This window comes from Alligator mississippiensis, chromosome 2 (assembly GCF_030867095.1).
Source record: "Alligator mississippiensis isolate rAllMis1 chromosome 2, rAllMis1, whole genome shotgun sequence".
NCBI classification, from domain to species: Eukaryota; Metazoa; Chordata; order Crocodylia; family Alligatoridae; genus Alligator; species Alligator mississippiensis.
In genome coordinates, this window is record NC_081825.1 from 3,378,509 (window position 1) to 3,394,750 (window position 16,242).

Genomic DNA, 16,242 nt, shown 5'->3' on the forward strand with positions numbered 1-16,242 from the left:
AGATGTGGGGCGAGGTGGACACACTTGCAGGGAGAGAGAGGCTGCAACTAGATTTAGACAGACTACAAAAGTAGGCAGACGAGAATAGGATGGGGTTCAACGCAGACAAATGCAGGGTGCTGCACCTGGGGAGAAGGAGTCCACGCATACATACAGGCTGGGGAGTTCTCCCCTTGAAAGCACAGAGGTGGAAAGGGATCTCGGGGTCATTATGGACTCCAAGATGAACATGAGCCGCCAATGCCAGACCGCAGCCAGCAAGGCCAGCCATACCTTGTCATGCATCCAAAGGTGCATCTCAAGCCGGTCCAGAGAGGTGATCCTCTCCCTCTGTGCAACTTTGGTCAGGCCGCAGGTGGAGTACTGCGTCCAGTATTAGGCGCCACACTTCAGGAGGGATGTGTCCAGCCTGGAGAGGGCTCAGAGGAGGCCACCCGCTTGGTGAGAGGGCAGCAGGACAGGCCCTACGAGGAGAGACTGAGGGACTTGAACCTGTTCAGCCTCAGCAAGAGGAGGCTGAGGGGGGACCTGGTGGCTGCCTACAAGCTCATCAGTGGGATCAACAGCAAACAGGCAGAGCCCTTTTCTCCCCAGCACCGCCTGGGGTGACGAGGAACAATGGTAATAAGCTGATGGAGAATAGGTTTAGGTTGGAGATCAGAAGGCAATATTTTACAGTTAGGGTGGCCAAAATCTGGAACCAACTTCCCAGGGAAGTGGTCCTCACCCCTACCTTGGGCACATTCAAGAGGAGGTTGGATGATCACCTGTCTGGGGTCTTGTGAACCCAGCATCCATTCCTGCCTGTGGCAGGGGGTCAGGCGAGATGATCTGTTCAGGTCCCTCCTGACCTTAGCTACTAGGAAACTATCTGAGCAGCCTGGGAGTATCTCCTTGGGCAAGAGGAGGCATGGGTTGTTCTCACCCATCCAGGATTTTAAACCGTGGCATGAGCTGTAACCAGCCAAGACTCAGCCCTGAGACATCACAACCAGGAGAGAGATCAGCAGCCCGACAGAAACCCCCTGGGCTGGTGCAGGAGCATGCACCTGTCCTCGTGACATGGCCAGGCCCAGATGCAACCACAGAAATGCAGACCTCTCCCTCAAGGGTGCCTGCAGGCTCGGCTATTGCAGCGTAGACGTGAAGGGTCTGGGCTCCAACAAGCCAGGTGGGACCCCTCTGCCATCACTGCTCCCTGCTGTGTTTTGCATCGAAGTGGGTCCAGCCTTTCAGGCACGGCCTGCACGGTTTATACGGATTTAGCAATTCTAGACCATGCTGATCTAGTGCAAAGGTGCTTGCTCCACCAGCCTTTCCCTTGTGGGAACAAACTACACCCCCCTCCACCCGCACAGGTAGAAAAACCTGCAAAAGTATTGTGACAATTGCCTCAAAGCTGTCACCTCCAGATCGCAGTTTCGGGTTGAGCTCTGCTTTGCAAATTGATTTTGTGGGCCCTTTACCTACAACTTCAAAAGAAAACGAGTAGCCGACGGCGATGCCTTTATTCTCCACACAGAGGTTTTTCTGAAAAAGGAAACACAAAGGGCGTAACTTCTCTGTGCCTGGCATGCAGCATTTGCTGATATAACTTCTCCACGCCTAGGAGGTAGCATTGGCTGAAGGTGATGGAAGAACCCTCCAAATTGTGGTATATCTGTAAATACAAGCAGGCGAATCTGTGCGTGGGTTGGGAAAAAAAATGGTGCACGCTGCTCTGTGAGAAACTTTGGTGCTAATCCAGGTTGCAAAACCACTCTAACAAAAGAATGGTCTTTTCCTTACATTCCCCGTGACGGCTAGCACAGCTCCTGAAGAGGATCTTATTGCAGATGAGAACATAAGAGCAGGCCCTGAGGGGCAGAGCCAGCAGTTGCTGCAGGGATGTTGCTGGACTGACATCTCCAGCTTGACAGCTGCTGCTCCCAGGAACATCTGGAGGTTTAGGGCAGGAACTATGGGGAAGGAGGAGGCTCCCAGTGGGGCCCAGGCCCTGGGGAGAAGGCCTTGGGCTTAGGGAAGAGCGAGGCCAGTCTTGCAAAAGGGGTTAGGGGGTTTGGGCTGCAGAGGCCAGGCCAGCCATGGGGCCGGGGGAGTGATAATGGAAGAGATGTTTGGATGCCATCTCCAAGGCATGGGACACGGTATAGGGGAGGTCGGAGCTGTGTATAACGAGCCCTAGGCATTGGGGCATTAAATGGGCAGCTTCCCACATTTTTCCATCTGGTATTACTATATCAAAGCATGGTGGGTGAATCAGGGCGGACTGCCCTAGACAGGTGAGTGGGCTGGTACTGTGACTGGCCCTAAGACAGCCCCCATCACAACAAGGGGCAATGGGCTCAAGCTGCAGCAAGGAAAGTTGAGGTTGGATATTAGGAAAAAATTGTCATGAGGAGGGTGGTGAAGCACACAGAGGTGGTGCAGTCTCCATCCTTGGAGGTGTTGAAGACCCGGGTAGACAAAGACTTGGCTGGGATGATGCAGTTGGGACTGGTCCTGCTCGGAGCAGGGGGTTGGACTGGATGTGACCTCCCGAGGTCCCTTCCAAACCTCATTTTCAATAATGGGATTGCATTCATGCTTAGCAAATTTGCAGACGGGTGGAATTGCGGATACTCTGGGGGGGCAGGGCTGGGATCCCGAATGACCTGGGTAAGCTGGAGAAACGGCTCACAGTCCATCAGATAAGAGTCAACAAGGTCAAGTGCAAAGTCCTGCACCTGGGACAAAATAACTGCATGCACAGGTACAGACTGGGGTGTGTCTGGCTGGGCTGCACCCGTGCCGGGAAGGACCTGGGGGTTACAATGAACAGGCCATAAACTGAATCCGAGCCGACAGGGTGCTCTTGTTGCAAAGAAAACCAACAGCAGACTGGTTATTATTGACAGGCATGTGTGGTATCACTTGCAAATCAAAAGCAGTGTTTCTTCTGCTCCAGTCGGCACTGGGGAGGCCTCCCCTGAATCGCTGTGTCCTGTTCTGGGCCCCGCAGTTCAGGAAGGACGTGGAGAGAACAGAAAGGGTCCAGCGCACAGCGAAAGAAGTGGTTTGAGGCCTGGGAGGCAAGACTAACGAGCAGAGGCTGAAAGAGCAGGGCATATTTAGCTTCAAGAAGAGAAGACAGAGGTAGGGCTTGATCACAGTCTGCAAATCCCTGAAGGGCGACGGCAGAGAGGCTGCAGATGGGCTTTGCTCTGTGGCCGCAAGGGCAAGACGAGGAGCAACGGCCTCAAGCTGCAGCAGGGGAAACTGAGGCTGGAGATGAGGAGGAACATGCTGACTTTGGGGGGAGGGGGGTCGAGCTTTGGAAAAGGCTGGCCAGCAAATTTGCAAAATCTCCCTTCTTGAACATTTTTCAAAGCAGGTTGGACAGACACTCATTAGGGATGAAAGCTCCTGCCTTGATCAGAGGGCTGGACTACATGCGACCCTGGGAGGGCCCTTCCAGCCTTGCTTTCCTGCGGTGTATGCAAAATGCTCCCATCGATGGCAAGTATGGGAAACAAGGGAGAAACGGTCCCGTTGCTGTCCTTTGTGCACCCCTCAAGTTGAGAGGAGACCTGCCCTTGATGCTAGATCCTCTAATTTACTGCAATATAGGTCAGGATTTGCTGAGATACCCTTCTCTGGGCAAACTTGTAGGTGAAGACTTAGGCAAACTCTAATCATTCTCTTTAATGGTGGACCCTCTCTATGAACCTTTCCAACTCGCATCTCTCCAGGAGTTTATCCTAAACCTCTGCCAGCTCCGAGCTTGCTTTCCCTGAAACACGTTGCTATAACAGATGACATCCTTCCATCTATTTTAAAGCCATCGATTGCAAGGAACATTAGTTTGATGAGCTCTTAATGTACCTGGCCGAAGGGAGGGGGGTGTAAAGGATTGGTCCTGGGCTGATCTGACTGATTTATTTTCATTACAGAGCTGTTTAAAAGGTGGGAGCGTGCTAAGGGGGTTGGAGATTTCAGAGGCACTGTCAAGACAGAGGACTGGCACGTCCTCCAAGAAGAACTGATGCCGAGGGATTTGCAATGCAGCGGTACTAAGAGCCACGGGCAGATCTAGGATGTTGAAAACGGGGTGCAGGTGGTGTGGTGCATCCCCACCTATAACGCAATGCAGATTTTTCTGCAGTTTAAAAGAAACTAGAAATTTTAGACATAAGCAAGGGGCCTAGGGCTAGAGTCTTCAGGTCCAGAACGGAGCAAAAACAAACATAAATTGGTCAAATCGTGCATTGCTTTGGTCGATCATATCATGTATAAAATAAAGACACAATTAGGCAAAACAAAAAAAAATAAAAATAATCGAGAGCTGCTGTTTCGTGAGGGCGGCTGTCAGCAGAACGAAAAGGACAGGCTCTTTCTCAGATCCATAAAACAAAAGCCGGCCTTCGCGAGCATCGCGACAGGGCACTCAGGGCAAGTGCACCCCCTTGGCTCTGCCCCGGCAGAGAGCAAGGGCAGGTCCTCGGGGCTAATTGTGGGGACTTCTGCTTTCGGTCAGAGGTGGAAGAGCCGGGAGCAAGTCAGAGAAAGGCCTGGGCGTACGACCAGGGGATCACGAGTCAGCAAAGCAATGCGGCGTGGAGAAGGGAACTAGGCCCTTGCACAGCCGCGTGCAGTGCTGGACCCCGCGTGCCAGGGGGACGTGTGCAGGCTGGGGCAGGAGCAGGGAAGGGCTGAAGGGTCAGGGGGACGGAGGGACCGACAGAGCGGTGCACGCTTAGCAGGGCAAAGCGAAGGCCGATGCAGTGACCGGGGGTGGTAGGAAGCATCAGGGAAGAGGTGGACCGGATGACCCCCGGACACGCAGCTGGGAATTAGAAGCAGGTTTGCCAGGGGCAGAGCCGCAGGGGCTGGTGCTGGGGCTGCCTCCCGAGGGACCGGGGACCCTCCTGCGTGCGGCGCAGCAGCTCCAGCTGTTTGGGGCACAAGCTGCCCCGGGTGAGCGAAAACGCAGGGCACTGCAAGCCCCGCCGAGCCCCGCGCTCCCGGCTCCTCGCTCTCTGCCCACGACCCGGGAAGGGTCTGGAGGCCTGTGAAATGCCCCGAGATCCTGGCAAAATGCCCCAAGAGCCCGGTGAAAGACCCCAAGAAGCGCCCTGAGATCCCGGTGAAACACTTGATCCTTGTGAAAAACCTTGAGATCCCGGTGAAACACCCCAAGATCCTAGCAAAATGTCACATGCTCCCAGTGAAACACCCTGAGATCCCAGGAAAAGCCCCAAGATCCTAGCAAAATGCCCTCAGATCCCAATGAAACCCCTTGAGATCCCAGGAAATGCCCCAAGATCCTGGTGAAACACCCAGAGACCCCAGGAAATACCCTGAGATCCTGGGGACCCCCCTGCCCATATCCCAGGAAACACTCCAAGATCCTCGTGAAACCCATCCGAGATCCTGGTGGTGAAACCTCCTGAAATCCTGGGGAAACACCCTGCGATCCCGGTGATCCCAGTGAAACGCCCCAAGATGCTGGCAGAATGCCCTGCGATCCCGGTGAAACCCCCAGAGATCCCAGGAAACACCCCGAGATCCTGGGGACCCCCCGCCCATATCCCCGGACACACTGCAAGATCCTCCCTCGCGAATCCCGCCCGAGATCCTGGTGGTGAAACCTCCTGAAATCCGGGGGAAACCCCTTGAGATCCCGGTGAAACGCCCTGGGATGCTGGGGAAACCCCGCTAGTGCAGGAAAGGCCCTGGGCGGCAGGGCCGGCGGAGGCTGCGGGGCGCGGTGCTCGGCGCTGCGGGCGGGCGGGGCCGGCGCGGAAGGGGCGGGCGCGGCATCAGCTGACGGGCGGGCGGAGCCGGCGATGGCTGCGCTCTTCGGCGGCGTGGAGGGGTGAGTGCTCCCGGCCCAGATGTGCAGCCCCCCCCCGCGCACAGCTGTCCCTAGGAGCCCCCCGCTCCCGCGGGGCTGCAGAGATGCAGCTTTGCTGCCCCTGGGGCAGGTGCTTCCCGCTGGCCCCTGCCCTTGTACCCCTGGCGCAGGTCGCGTGGTGGGAGACGCGTGCAGCTCCGTGCACCCGCGCCCGGCCCCGCGCAGCTCCCCCCCGGCTTCCAGCAGGGCCCCGCGGGACGCTGGACACCGCGGCGGAGGGTCGCCGGCGGGGTGGCCGGGGGAAGCTGGCCGTTTGGTCCTGGCTGGGTGGGAAGGCAATGCAGGCAGCGGGGCGGACCCGAAGCGGGGCTCAGCCCTGGATCTGAATGCACCTGACATAAGACAAGCCGGTGCTCCTTTCCCACGCAGCCCGGCTCTGCTGGGAGGGGAGAGCCTCGCCCCGGACAACTAGAATTTGGGAACTCGGCATTATTGCAAGTAACACCCCGCTTCCCAGGAGCATTTGACTTGCTGCTGGCTGGCGCAGGCCCCAGGAATCGGGGCTGGCAGGGAGCTGCAGGGCCACATCCAGGCCCAGCCCCGTCCAAACCAGCCCAGACAAACCCCGTGTCCAACACGACGCAGCCCCGGGCATCGCCCCAGCCCCTGCCCCCGGGAAAGCAGGGGGGCTGTGACCACCAACGTCCTGCTTCTATGAAACGTTAATAGACGCTTAAAAGATCCCAGGCTGTGCCCCCGCTGCAGAGGAAGGCGAAATCCCCCAGTCTGGACCAGTCTGAGCAGAGGGGAAATCCCTTCCTGCCCCAGTGTAGCGTGGGGCTGAGCCCGAGTGCGGGGGCAAGACCCTCCAGCCGGGAACTGCTGGCTTCAAGTCCCAGCAGGAGCATTGGCACAGCCCGGTCAAAGTCCCCAACCTGCAGCCAACACCCAGCGCCTCTGGGGGAGAATTAAAACCCCCCTGGACACGGAGCAGAAAGGGGAGAAGGGGGTAACCAGCACAGCCCAGAGCCTGGGACATCCCCACAGCAGGGCATGGGCATCGCTGCACCCAGATTGTGCCCCCCAGAGCCCGTCCACCTCTCCTCGAACCCCCCAGTGATGGGGAGTCCCCCTTCTCCCTGGCGTCTCTCCCATGACCTCCCTGCCCTGTCAGTGAAGAAGTGCTTCCTGATCTCGAACCAAAACCAACTTTGCTGCAACTTCCACGTCCTCCTCCCTGCAGCAAGAAAAAACAGCCCTGCCCTTCCCCCTTGAGAGATGTTAAGACTCCAGCCAGCAGCTCACGGTTCAGCTGGGCCCGGGATGTTATGTCTTAAAGGCTCTCTGAGATGAAGCAAATCATTTGTCCGGTGACTTGGTGATAGGTTGTGGGACGCAGTTAGGGTCTAGCAGTGCCCCTGTTACAGCAGGGTCCCCGACACGGACAGCAGCGCCTGGCATTTGGGTTAGGTTCAAATCATGCTCGTGTCCATCTCTTCGCTATAGGCGATGGAAAGGGGTTTGGTTTGTGTCTCTCGAGTCCTGTGTCCAGCTGTGGGCCCCCTGCTACAGAAAGGATGTGGATGTGTTGGAGAATTGGCAATGAAAGTGGTTGGGGGGCTTCGGGACAGGATGGGTGAGGAGAGACTGGGGGAACTGGGCTGATTTGAGTCTGCAGAAGAGCAGACCGAGGGGGATTGAATAGCAGCCTTCACCTCCCTGCAGGGGGGCTGCAAAGAGGATGGAGCTGGGCTGGTCTCAGTGTGGGCAGATGACAGAAGGAGCAATGGGCTCAAGCTGCAGCAAGGGAAGCTGAGACTGGATAGTAGAGAAAACTTAGTCACTACAGTGATGGTGAAGCACTGGAAGAGGCTCCCCAGAGCGGTGGTGCAGTCTCCATCCTTGGTGGTTTTTAAGACCCAGATACACAGAGCCTTGGCTGGGATGATGTAGCTAGGGCTGGTCCTGCTTGGAGCAGGGGGTCAGACTAGATGTGACCCCCTGAGCTCCCTTCCCACTCTCACTGTCTGTGATTCTGATTTTTGCATCTGAAAGGTCACTTTTGCTTTGGATTCGAGCGGCCTCCTTAGCCCAGCTCTGCCTGTCTTGCAAGTTCAAGGAGGAAACCACGTCCAAGCCCGTGGCAGTCCCCCGTGCTTTCAGCAGCAAAAGTTCTGGGCAAATTAGTCTTTAAAGCCAGATTCTCAGGCCTGAACCGGCCCCCCTGGTTTCGAGCCACCCCCTAGCAAGCACGGGCTGCAGCTTGGCTTGCTGCTGCGAGCTCCGCTCTGCTCCCATCTTTGGGTGCAAGGCAGTCAGGGTCTGTATTGCAGAGGGATTCCTCATATACGTTATGTTTTAAAATGCCGGTGGCATGCGGACAGGTCTCCCAGGGCAGGAAGGCAAGTGGCCTGATAGCACCGGATGCGGCCCCCGCCAAAATGATTTTGCGCGGGTTGGAAACTGGAAGAGAAGCACTTGCGAGATGCATCGAGCTCGGTCCATGAAATGCACCTGTTATCCACCCCAGTGCTTCCACCGCTGCTTCCAGCCCGGGTTAGCAGCTTCCTGGCTGCCGCACTCTCACACACCCAGCACCCTGCCCATTCACGGGTGCTGAGCCGAGCCCACGTCCCTGCACGGGTCTGACCGGTGCCCTGTGTTTTGCAGCGGGGGCACGCACTCCAAGGTGGTGCTGATCTCCGAGGATGGCAAGATCCTGGCTGAGACCAACGGGCCCTGCACCAACCACTGGGTAAGAGCCGTGCACCCTGTGGTGAGTAGGGGGGCACCATGGGGTGCTGCAAGGAAGAAAAGGGTGCTGCTGTGGCGGTTAAGGCCCTTGCTCCTCTGCCTCTTGAGACCCTGGGGCATTTCTCCTGGTCTCTTGGGATCTCTGGTTTGCAAGCTCTGGGCCAAGCTGCCTGCATCCAGCTCACGGCCCTGGCAGCTGCTAGTGGGGGTGCCAGCAAGGACCAGGAGAGAGGCAGGAGCTCCTAGGTCGGGGCTTGGGGATCGTAGTGCTGCATCCGGGTGGGGGGCTCCTGCCCTGCTTGGTTCCCAGGGCAAGAGGTGCAGGACAACACCTCTCATCTGGGCGACTGCCAGCGCTCGGGTGAAGGGTGCCAGGCTGTGCCCAGCTTGTGACACCGTGTGTGTGGGGGGGTGTTTCCCCCTCCCCGCTTGCCCCAGCAGCTGGTCGGCTCCGAGAAATGCCTGGAGAGGATCAACGAGATGGTCAGCGAGGCCAAAGGGAAGGCGGGCGCGGATCCGCAGGTGCCCCTCCGCTCGTTGGTGAGTGCCCGGCCCCTTCTGCCCGTGCCTGCTGCTTCCTGGCCCCCAGGACCTGCAGTGTCCGAAACAGAGCTGCCTGCCCCCGTGAAGTGGCGATGCACGGGTCGGCGCTGGGCTCGGGAGGGTGCCTGTGGGAAGCGGGGAGCTGCTGGTGGCGGAGAGCTGCGAGCCTTGTAGGTATCTCAGGTAGAGGTTTTCCACCATGCCTGGCCCAAGGCATAGAAACCACAGAGAAATGGGGCTGGAAGGGACCTGCAGAGGCCTCATTTAATCTGAGGCAGGGTCAGCTTTGTCCAAACGAGGACAAGGGAGGATTAAACCCCCCCGGTGCATGAAGCAGAAGGGGTGGGGGGCAACCAGCACAGCCCAAAGGTGACTGATGGTGTCACAGTGAAGCAGGGAGCCCCAGTGCCTCCGTCTGGGAGCAGCATCGATCCTCGCGGGTAGCCTGGAGAGGGGCCAGGGAATAACCAAGCACCCAGCGATCCTCTGCTAGGAGGCTTGGGCAGTGCAGCAGACCCCTGGGCCCTGGGGAGGGGTCTTGGGTGCTCACAGGACGCTCAGGGCAGTCCCAGTCATCGCCTCGGCCTCTCTCAGTACATGTTGCCAGCAGCTCCGATGCTCTACAGCCTTCCCCCTGCACGGTGGCTGCCCCGGCTGAGCCCAGGGCATTGAAACAAGGGTGTAGGGGCAGAAATGAAAGCAAACCTCAGAGCATCCAGGATGGAGGGGAGGGAAGTGGGGTCGTGGGCTCTTACCCAGGTACTGTTATGTGCTGGGCCGGGTGTGGGAGGATGGCTGGCTGGGTCTCCGTTGCCCCCCCTCCACCACGCTGCAGAGGTTGACCCCTGAGCCGGGGCGTACGGGGTTGGATCCGTGAGCCTCACCCCACATCTGGTGCAGGGGCTGTCCCTGAGCGGCGGGGAGCAGAAGGAGGCCATCAAGAAGATGATCGAGGAGCTGCAGACCCGATTCCCGCAGCTGAGCGAGAACTACTACATCACCACCGATGCCATCGGCGCCATGGCCACGGCCACCGACCACGGTAGGCAGCCCAAGAGCGTGGGGTGGGAGTAGGTCCAGCAGCACTGGGTTCTTGGGCAGGCTGCCTCTGCTGACGCCCCCGTAGCTTCCCACCAAAGCAGGGACCCCCTGCCTTATGGGGAGTCTTCACGGGGGATGCAAAGGGCACGAGGAACCCGGGGCCAGCAGCAAAGGCGCTACACCCTTCTCTTCTCCCCTGGCAGGCGGCGTGGTGCTGATCTCGGGGACCGGCTCCAACTGCAAACTCATCAACCCCGACGGGACGGAGATTGGCTGCGGAGGCTGGGGCCACATGATGGGGGATGAGGGCTCTGGTAAGGCCGTGTGGGTGTGTGTTTGTGTGTGTAAACGGTGCTGGTGCCTCCTCTCCGTCCTTCCCACAATGCCCTGGTATTTGCACGTGCATGTTCGAGGTGAAAGAGCTGGTGGAGTCTTATCCCAGCCATGCTGCGTAGCATATGCTTGGTTGCTTATCTGGAGACCTAGCGGCTGATCCCACTGGGGCCCTGGTCAACCCTGGCCTCCTTGTGTTGCATGAAGTAAGGCCAGAGATTGTGACCAGTTGAGGTCCTCTTGCAAACAGGTCCCTGTCCCAGGATGGATCCAGGAACTGGGGGGGAGAATCCCCCAGCAGCAGCCTCACAGCGTGCAGCCCCCCGGGAAAGCCAGAGCTGGTGGGAGGGCAGGGAGGGTCTTGGAGGAAGCAGGCCCCTGGACCATGGGCTCTGTGTTGGTGATGCTTGGAGGCTTTCCCCGCAGCCTACTGGATCGCACACCAGGCCGTGAAGATCGTCTTCGACTGCATGGACAACCTAGAGGTGCCTCCGCACGACGTGGGCTACGTCAAGCAGGCCATGTTCGACTACTTCCAGGTACCAGCTGCCCCGAGCACGGGGGAAACCCCACGGAGGGGTGCCACGGAGACAGGTCCGAGTGCCGGATGGCTTCGGTGGGGCGGTGGGGGCAGCTAGGGCAGCATCACCTGCCTGGTCTTGTCCCCGCAGATCTCGGACAGGATGGGCCTCTTGACTCACCTCTACCGGACCTTCGAGAAGTCCAAGTTCGCCGGGTTCTGCCAGAAACTCGCGGAGGGTACTGGCACGGCCCATGTCCTGGGGGCTTTGCTTCACCCTTTCCTGGTGGGACCCAGAAGGGAGACCCAGGGGAACCTCTCCTGTTCAGAGGTCACTGAAGACCCCCAACCCCAGTCCTCGTGGTCACAGCAAGCCAAGACCACACTGGGCTTTCAGTGGAGGTCTTTGTGAGAGTCCATAAAGGACATGGAGGATGGAGGATGCCCTGTTGGTCCCATAAGCTCGGGTCCCCCTGCTGCAAGCTGGAAATGGGGTCCACTGCCTCGTGCAGTGAGGGGTGCAGGCTGGGCTCTTCATTCCCGGCTCCTTCTGCTCAGGTGCTCAGGCCAGGGACCCGCTGTGCTGCTACATCTTCAACAAGGCTGGAGAGGTGCTGGCCCGGCACATCGTAGCCGTCCTGCCCAAAATTGACAAGGTAACTCTGGCGTGGCTGTCCCCAGGGTGTCTGAGCACAGCATTGAAGGGGGTGGGTGCACTGAAGGGGCGGGTGCATGGAGGGTTACTGCACTTGCCCAGGGGCTGGGGGTAATCCTTCCTCCCTTGCCTCTGAGCAAGGTGACACAGTCACCCCCGATACAACCCCAGCGTGCATTGTTAAGAGACGTGGCCCCGCCATATCTGTGGGCAGCTCAGATCTGCAAGGTGGGCCGGCACCCCTGACTCTTTGCTTGCCCTCTAGAGCCTCTTCCTGGGGGAGCTGGGGCTGCCCATCGTGTGCGTGGGCTCCGTGTGGAACAGCTGGGACATGATGAAGGACGGTGAGTCTGCGAGGGGCCCCGGGGCAGCGGCAGGGGATGGACCCTGACCCAGCACCTGCGTCCTGGGGTGGACGAACCTTGCCGGGGAGCGCAGGTCTCTCCGGGGAAGGCGCCGATGCAGGGCAGGGCTGTTGCATCCCTTGCAAGGGGTCCAGTGCTGGTGTCTGACCAGACAGCCTGGGTGCGTAGGTGCCCCCAGATGCCCTTGTTTCCGCTCAGGTGAGCATCCTCCTTCTCTGCCAGAGCTTGGAGGCCCAGCAAAGCCCCGCAGCAGGCATCTTTGGGACTCCAGGGTCTCTCCCTGCCTGAGCCGGCCTCTGCTCTTCAGCCTGGGGCTGCTGCATCTATGCCTCACTCGAGCTCCCATCTCGCCCTTCCCGGCTGCTTGGGGAGCTGTGTGTCCCTGGCCTGTGCCCCCCACTGTTGCTCTACCTAACCCTAGAGCCAACACACAAGAGAGCTGACTCTGCTTCTCAGCACCCAAAGCTGGGGCTTGACATCCCCCCCGGCCCTGTCTCTGGTTGCAAGCCTGGACTCTATCGAGATGGCCCCGCTGGGCAGGGCCGAGGGGTGGCCGCAGGGGCTGCCTCGTAACAAGCAGGGCTAGCAGCAGCTCCGGGCCCCTTTACGGGGTTGCTTCTGGGCTCGTCGAGCTCTCAGTATGGAGCGGGAGTCGTCTGCTGCTGCCCTGGACACCGCACCTGAGCAGCAGCCCCTTAACCAGCCCCCTGCTTCCCCCCAGTGCAGGGGATGGGAGGAAGGGGCCCTTCGACTGGGAGGAAGGGCTGGGAGGAGACTGCACGTGGTCAAAGCTGGAAGTCTCCTTCTCCAAAGAGAGGGGGCTCTGAGCAGCAAGGAGCCCCTGCCCCGATGCAAGATGCACTGTCCCAGCTGGGCACCCCACGCCCTGGGGTTTGATCCTGACTTGCTTTTGCTTGAGCCCTCTGCACCTCCACGGGACTGTGTGTGAGACGCTCCCTCCCTCTCTCAGGCTTTGTCCAGGTCCTGAACCAGGCCAGGAGCGAGCAGCCAGGCAGCATCTTCTCCAAGTTCAGCCTCTTGAAGCTGAAGCACTCATCAGCGCTGGGGGGAGCCAGCCTGGGAGCCAAGCAAATAGGCCAGGCCCTGCCTCTGGACTACACGGCCAACGTGGACATCTTCTATACGCACTCCTTCTAGGCTCCGTCCACTCCCCCCGGCGTGGGCTTCTCCGTCCCCCCGTACTGTCCACTCCGGGTATCAGCCATTCGTTTTCTATTGTTGCCATCTCTCTCCCTGGGTCCGTGTCCAAGTAAGAGGCTGCATACGCCAAAGGGAACGTATCCAGCTTTTGTACGAACGGGTTTTGTAATTCATTAATAAATGGCTCTGTGCACTCCGGCCTCCTGTCTCCCCTTCTGCCTCGTTGCATCGTCTTCTGCCCTTCCAAACACCCTGGAAAGACTGCTTCTGTGCCGCCGAGCCCGCGCGGGGAAGGAGCGGTGCAGCTGGCTCTCGGCAAAGAGGTGAGAGGTGGAAAGCAGATCGAAGGATGCATCTCAGGTCCTTGTTCCCGCGGGGTTCATCCCCAAGGCTCCTGCCAGCCCCACGTGCATGCCCCTTTGCACGCGTGTTTGCTATGGGTTAAAGCCCCTGGTTTTGCTTTGATGTGAGCTCTGGCTCACCCACCCTGCAGCAAGGAGGCAAGAGAAGCTGGTGTAGCTGAGCTCATGTTTCGTGTCCTCCCGTGCCATCTCCCAGTGCCTGAGGCCTTTCTTCTCCAGCTCTTCTACCTACTCCAGCATGGCAGAAATTACCTGCAGGCTTGGACAGAGCTCGTTGGTACTTAACCCTTCATTCCCTGCATTGGACTGGCAGCTAGCAGCATGCTGCCATGTCCCGGGTCAGACCTCAGGATTATCTTGTCCTGTGCCACGCAGAGGCTGGAAAGGACCTGGATCTGGGCAGGGTTTGTTCCTCTCTCCCTTGCAGCCTCCAGCATTTCAGGTCTCTCTCATACCTGGAAGAGGCTGCTAGAGGTGGGAAGTGAGTGAGATGCTGGGGGCGCGCTGAAGACAGCCTGGCAGCCGTGGGCCCGGCCACCCTCAGGACCACACCGTGGAGCTGGACCAGGTCCTCGCTACTTCCCCAAGGACAGGCTTCACAAGCCTGCACGAGGCAGGGCGCTGCGGCCGTCTGGAAAGGGAGGGGAGGAGGTTGCAGAAACCAGAGGATCTGCAGGACGAGCTACACCGGTGCTTGCAAGCCAGCTGGCAAAATCTGAGTTCCTGCAACTCGGTCTCGGGGCAAAGGTGACAGCACAGTACAGAAACTGGTGCGTTTGTACTGGTCTTTTCTTCCAGGGGGGAATGGGACTCGCACAAAGCACCTGCCAGTGGCATAGGGCCTTGCCCCTCGTCGCCGAACAGCGAGCGGTCTTCATCGCTCCACACTGCAGCTGTGTTGTTAGCCGCAAAGCTCAGGGATCTTTACCTGTAAAAACTTTTCAAGGAAACTATCCCAGCTACGTGTCTAACTGGCTTATCTCCAAATAAGAGGCGGGCGGTGGGGGGTGTTTTGTCATATCTTTCTGCCCGGAAGCCTGTCTTAACATCTCTTCCAGCAAGTCGGGTGGTCCAACAGCTGTTAACCCCAAAGCCTTTCGCTTTTTGTAGTTGTCAAATACATTTCACTCCCTTCCCACTCAGTCTGCTGATAATGAAGAGGCAGGGAAGCACAGCCGGTGCGAGGGACATCCCTGAGCTGATTTCAGGCAAGCTGGCACAGCTTCTGTTCCCCGGGAGCTGGCATGGAGCTGAGCCGGGGGAGTCCGTCGCAAGTACCTGAGCCGGGTAGCCTGAAGCCAGCTCTAAGCATCGCCGTGGCTGCACCCCAGCACCGTGGGAACTATTGCTCCTTTGAATCAGAAATACCTTCACTCCTCCAAGGAGATCATAGGAAAGTCAGGCTGGAAGGGACTCAAGAGGTCACGTCTCGTCCAGCCCCCTGCTCCAGGCAGGATCATCCCTGAACCATCTCTGTCCAACCTCTTTATCCCAGCTATGTAGTTGGTCCAATAAAAGATACCGCCTTAAGAAGTCCTTACCTCTTGCATAATTTCTGGACCATCATGGCTATAACATCACTCTTACACTACCGCTGTATGGAGCTGAGTTGTGGGTAAGGTACAGGAGACACCTCAAATTGCTGGAGATGTAGCATCAGCGCTGCCTGTGGAAGATCCTTCAAATCCAGCGGGAGGACGGATGCACCAAAGCTAGTGTCCTCTAGCAAACCCCATGAGCATCGAGGCGATAATCACCCAACACCAGCTTCGCTGGGCCGGCCACATCATCCGGACGTCCGACTCCAGTCCTCCAGCTCAGTCAGGTGCACGCTCAAGAGAAGGGCAAAGAAAGCGATTCAAAGACATCCTCAAGGCTTGAAAAAAATGCAGCATTGACATCAACTCGTGGGAGACACGATCACCCAGGATCACCCCAAATGGAGGCAGGTCTGCTGCAGGGATCTCAGGACTTTGAAACCTTGCGATGACAACAGGAGATAGAAAAGTGGGAGCAGCAGAAAGGGCATGTCATGAACCAAACTAAGAACCCAGAGCCACCCTCCCTGCGTGGAAATGCGTGCCTGAGCTGCAGCAGGGTCTGTCGATCCCAGACTGGCCTCATCAGCCACCTTCAGACCCACAAATCATCCTCCGTGGCAAAGGATTGCTGAAGGAGATGACACTACCGCAACGTGCTCTTGAAAGTCTCCAGGTATGGACTCCTCTGGGCAGCCTGTTTCAATATCCGACCGCTCTTAGAGTCAAAAACTTCCTCCTCTCCAGCTTAATTTCCGCAGCTGAAGCTTGAGGCCATTGCTCCTAGCCCTGTCCCCTGCAACCACAGAGATGAAGTCCATCTCTATCCTTTCTGTAATCACCCTTCTGCAATTTGATAGCAGCCTTTAATTCCCTGAAGAGGGGTTGCAAAGAGGATGCAGCTGGGCTGTTCTCAGTGATGGCAGGTGACAAGGAACAATGGGCTCAAGTTTTACAGCAAGGGAAGTTTAGGTTGGATAGTAGGGAAAACTTTCTCACTAGCAGGGTGGTCACCTAGAGAGGAGGTGCAGTCTCCATCCTTCGAGGTTTCTAAGGCCGGGCTTGAAAAAGCCCTGGCTGGAGCGATGTAGTTGAGCTGGTCCTGCTTGGAGCAGGGTGTTGGACTTGACGTGA

At 58.3% G+C, this 16,242-nt stretch overlaps 1 protein-coding gene across 1 annotated transcript; it reads left to right on the top strand.

The window, feature by feature from the left end:
* The first annotated feature begins 5,800 nt into the window (after positions 1–5,800).
* On the top strand, positions 5,801–13,401 carry NAGK (N-acetylglucosamine kinase). Its single transcript, XM_006257867.4, has 10 exons — positions 5,801–5,857; positions 8,507–8,591; positions 9,032–9,130; positions 10,034–10,175; positions 10,378–10,488; positions 10,934–11,046; positions 11,179–11,266; positions 11,586–11,683; positions 11,948–12,026; positions 13,018–13,401. The coding sequence occupies exons 1-10, from the start codon at positions 5,829–5,831 to the stop codon at positions 13,203–13,205; spliced, it is 1,032 nt and encodes a 343-aa protein (XP_006257929.1). The 5' UTR covers positions 5,801–5,828; the 3' UTR covers positions 13,206–13,401.
* The last annotated feature ends 2,841 nt before the right edge of the window (positions 13,402–16,242 follow it).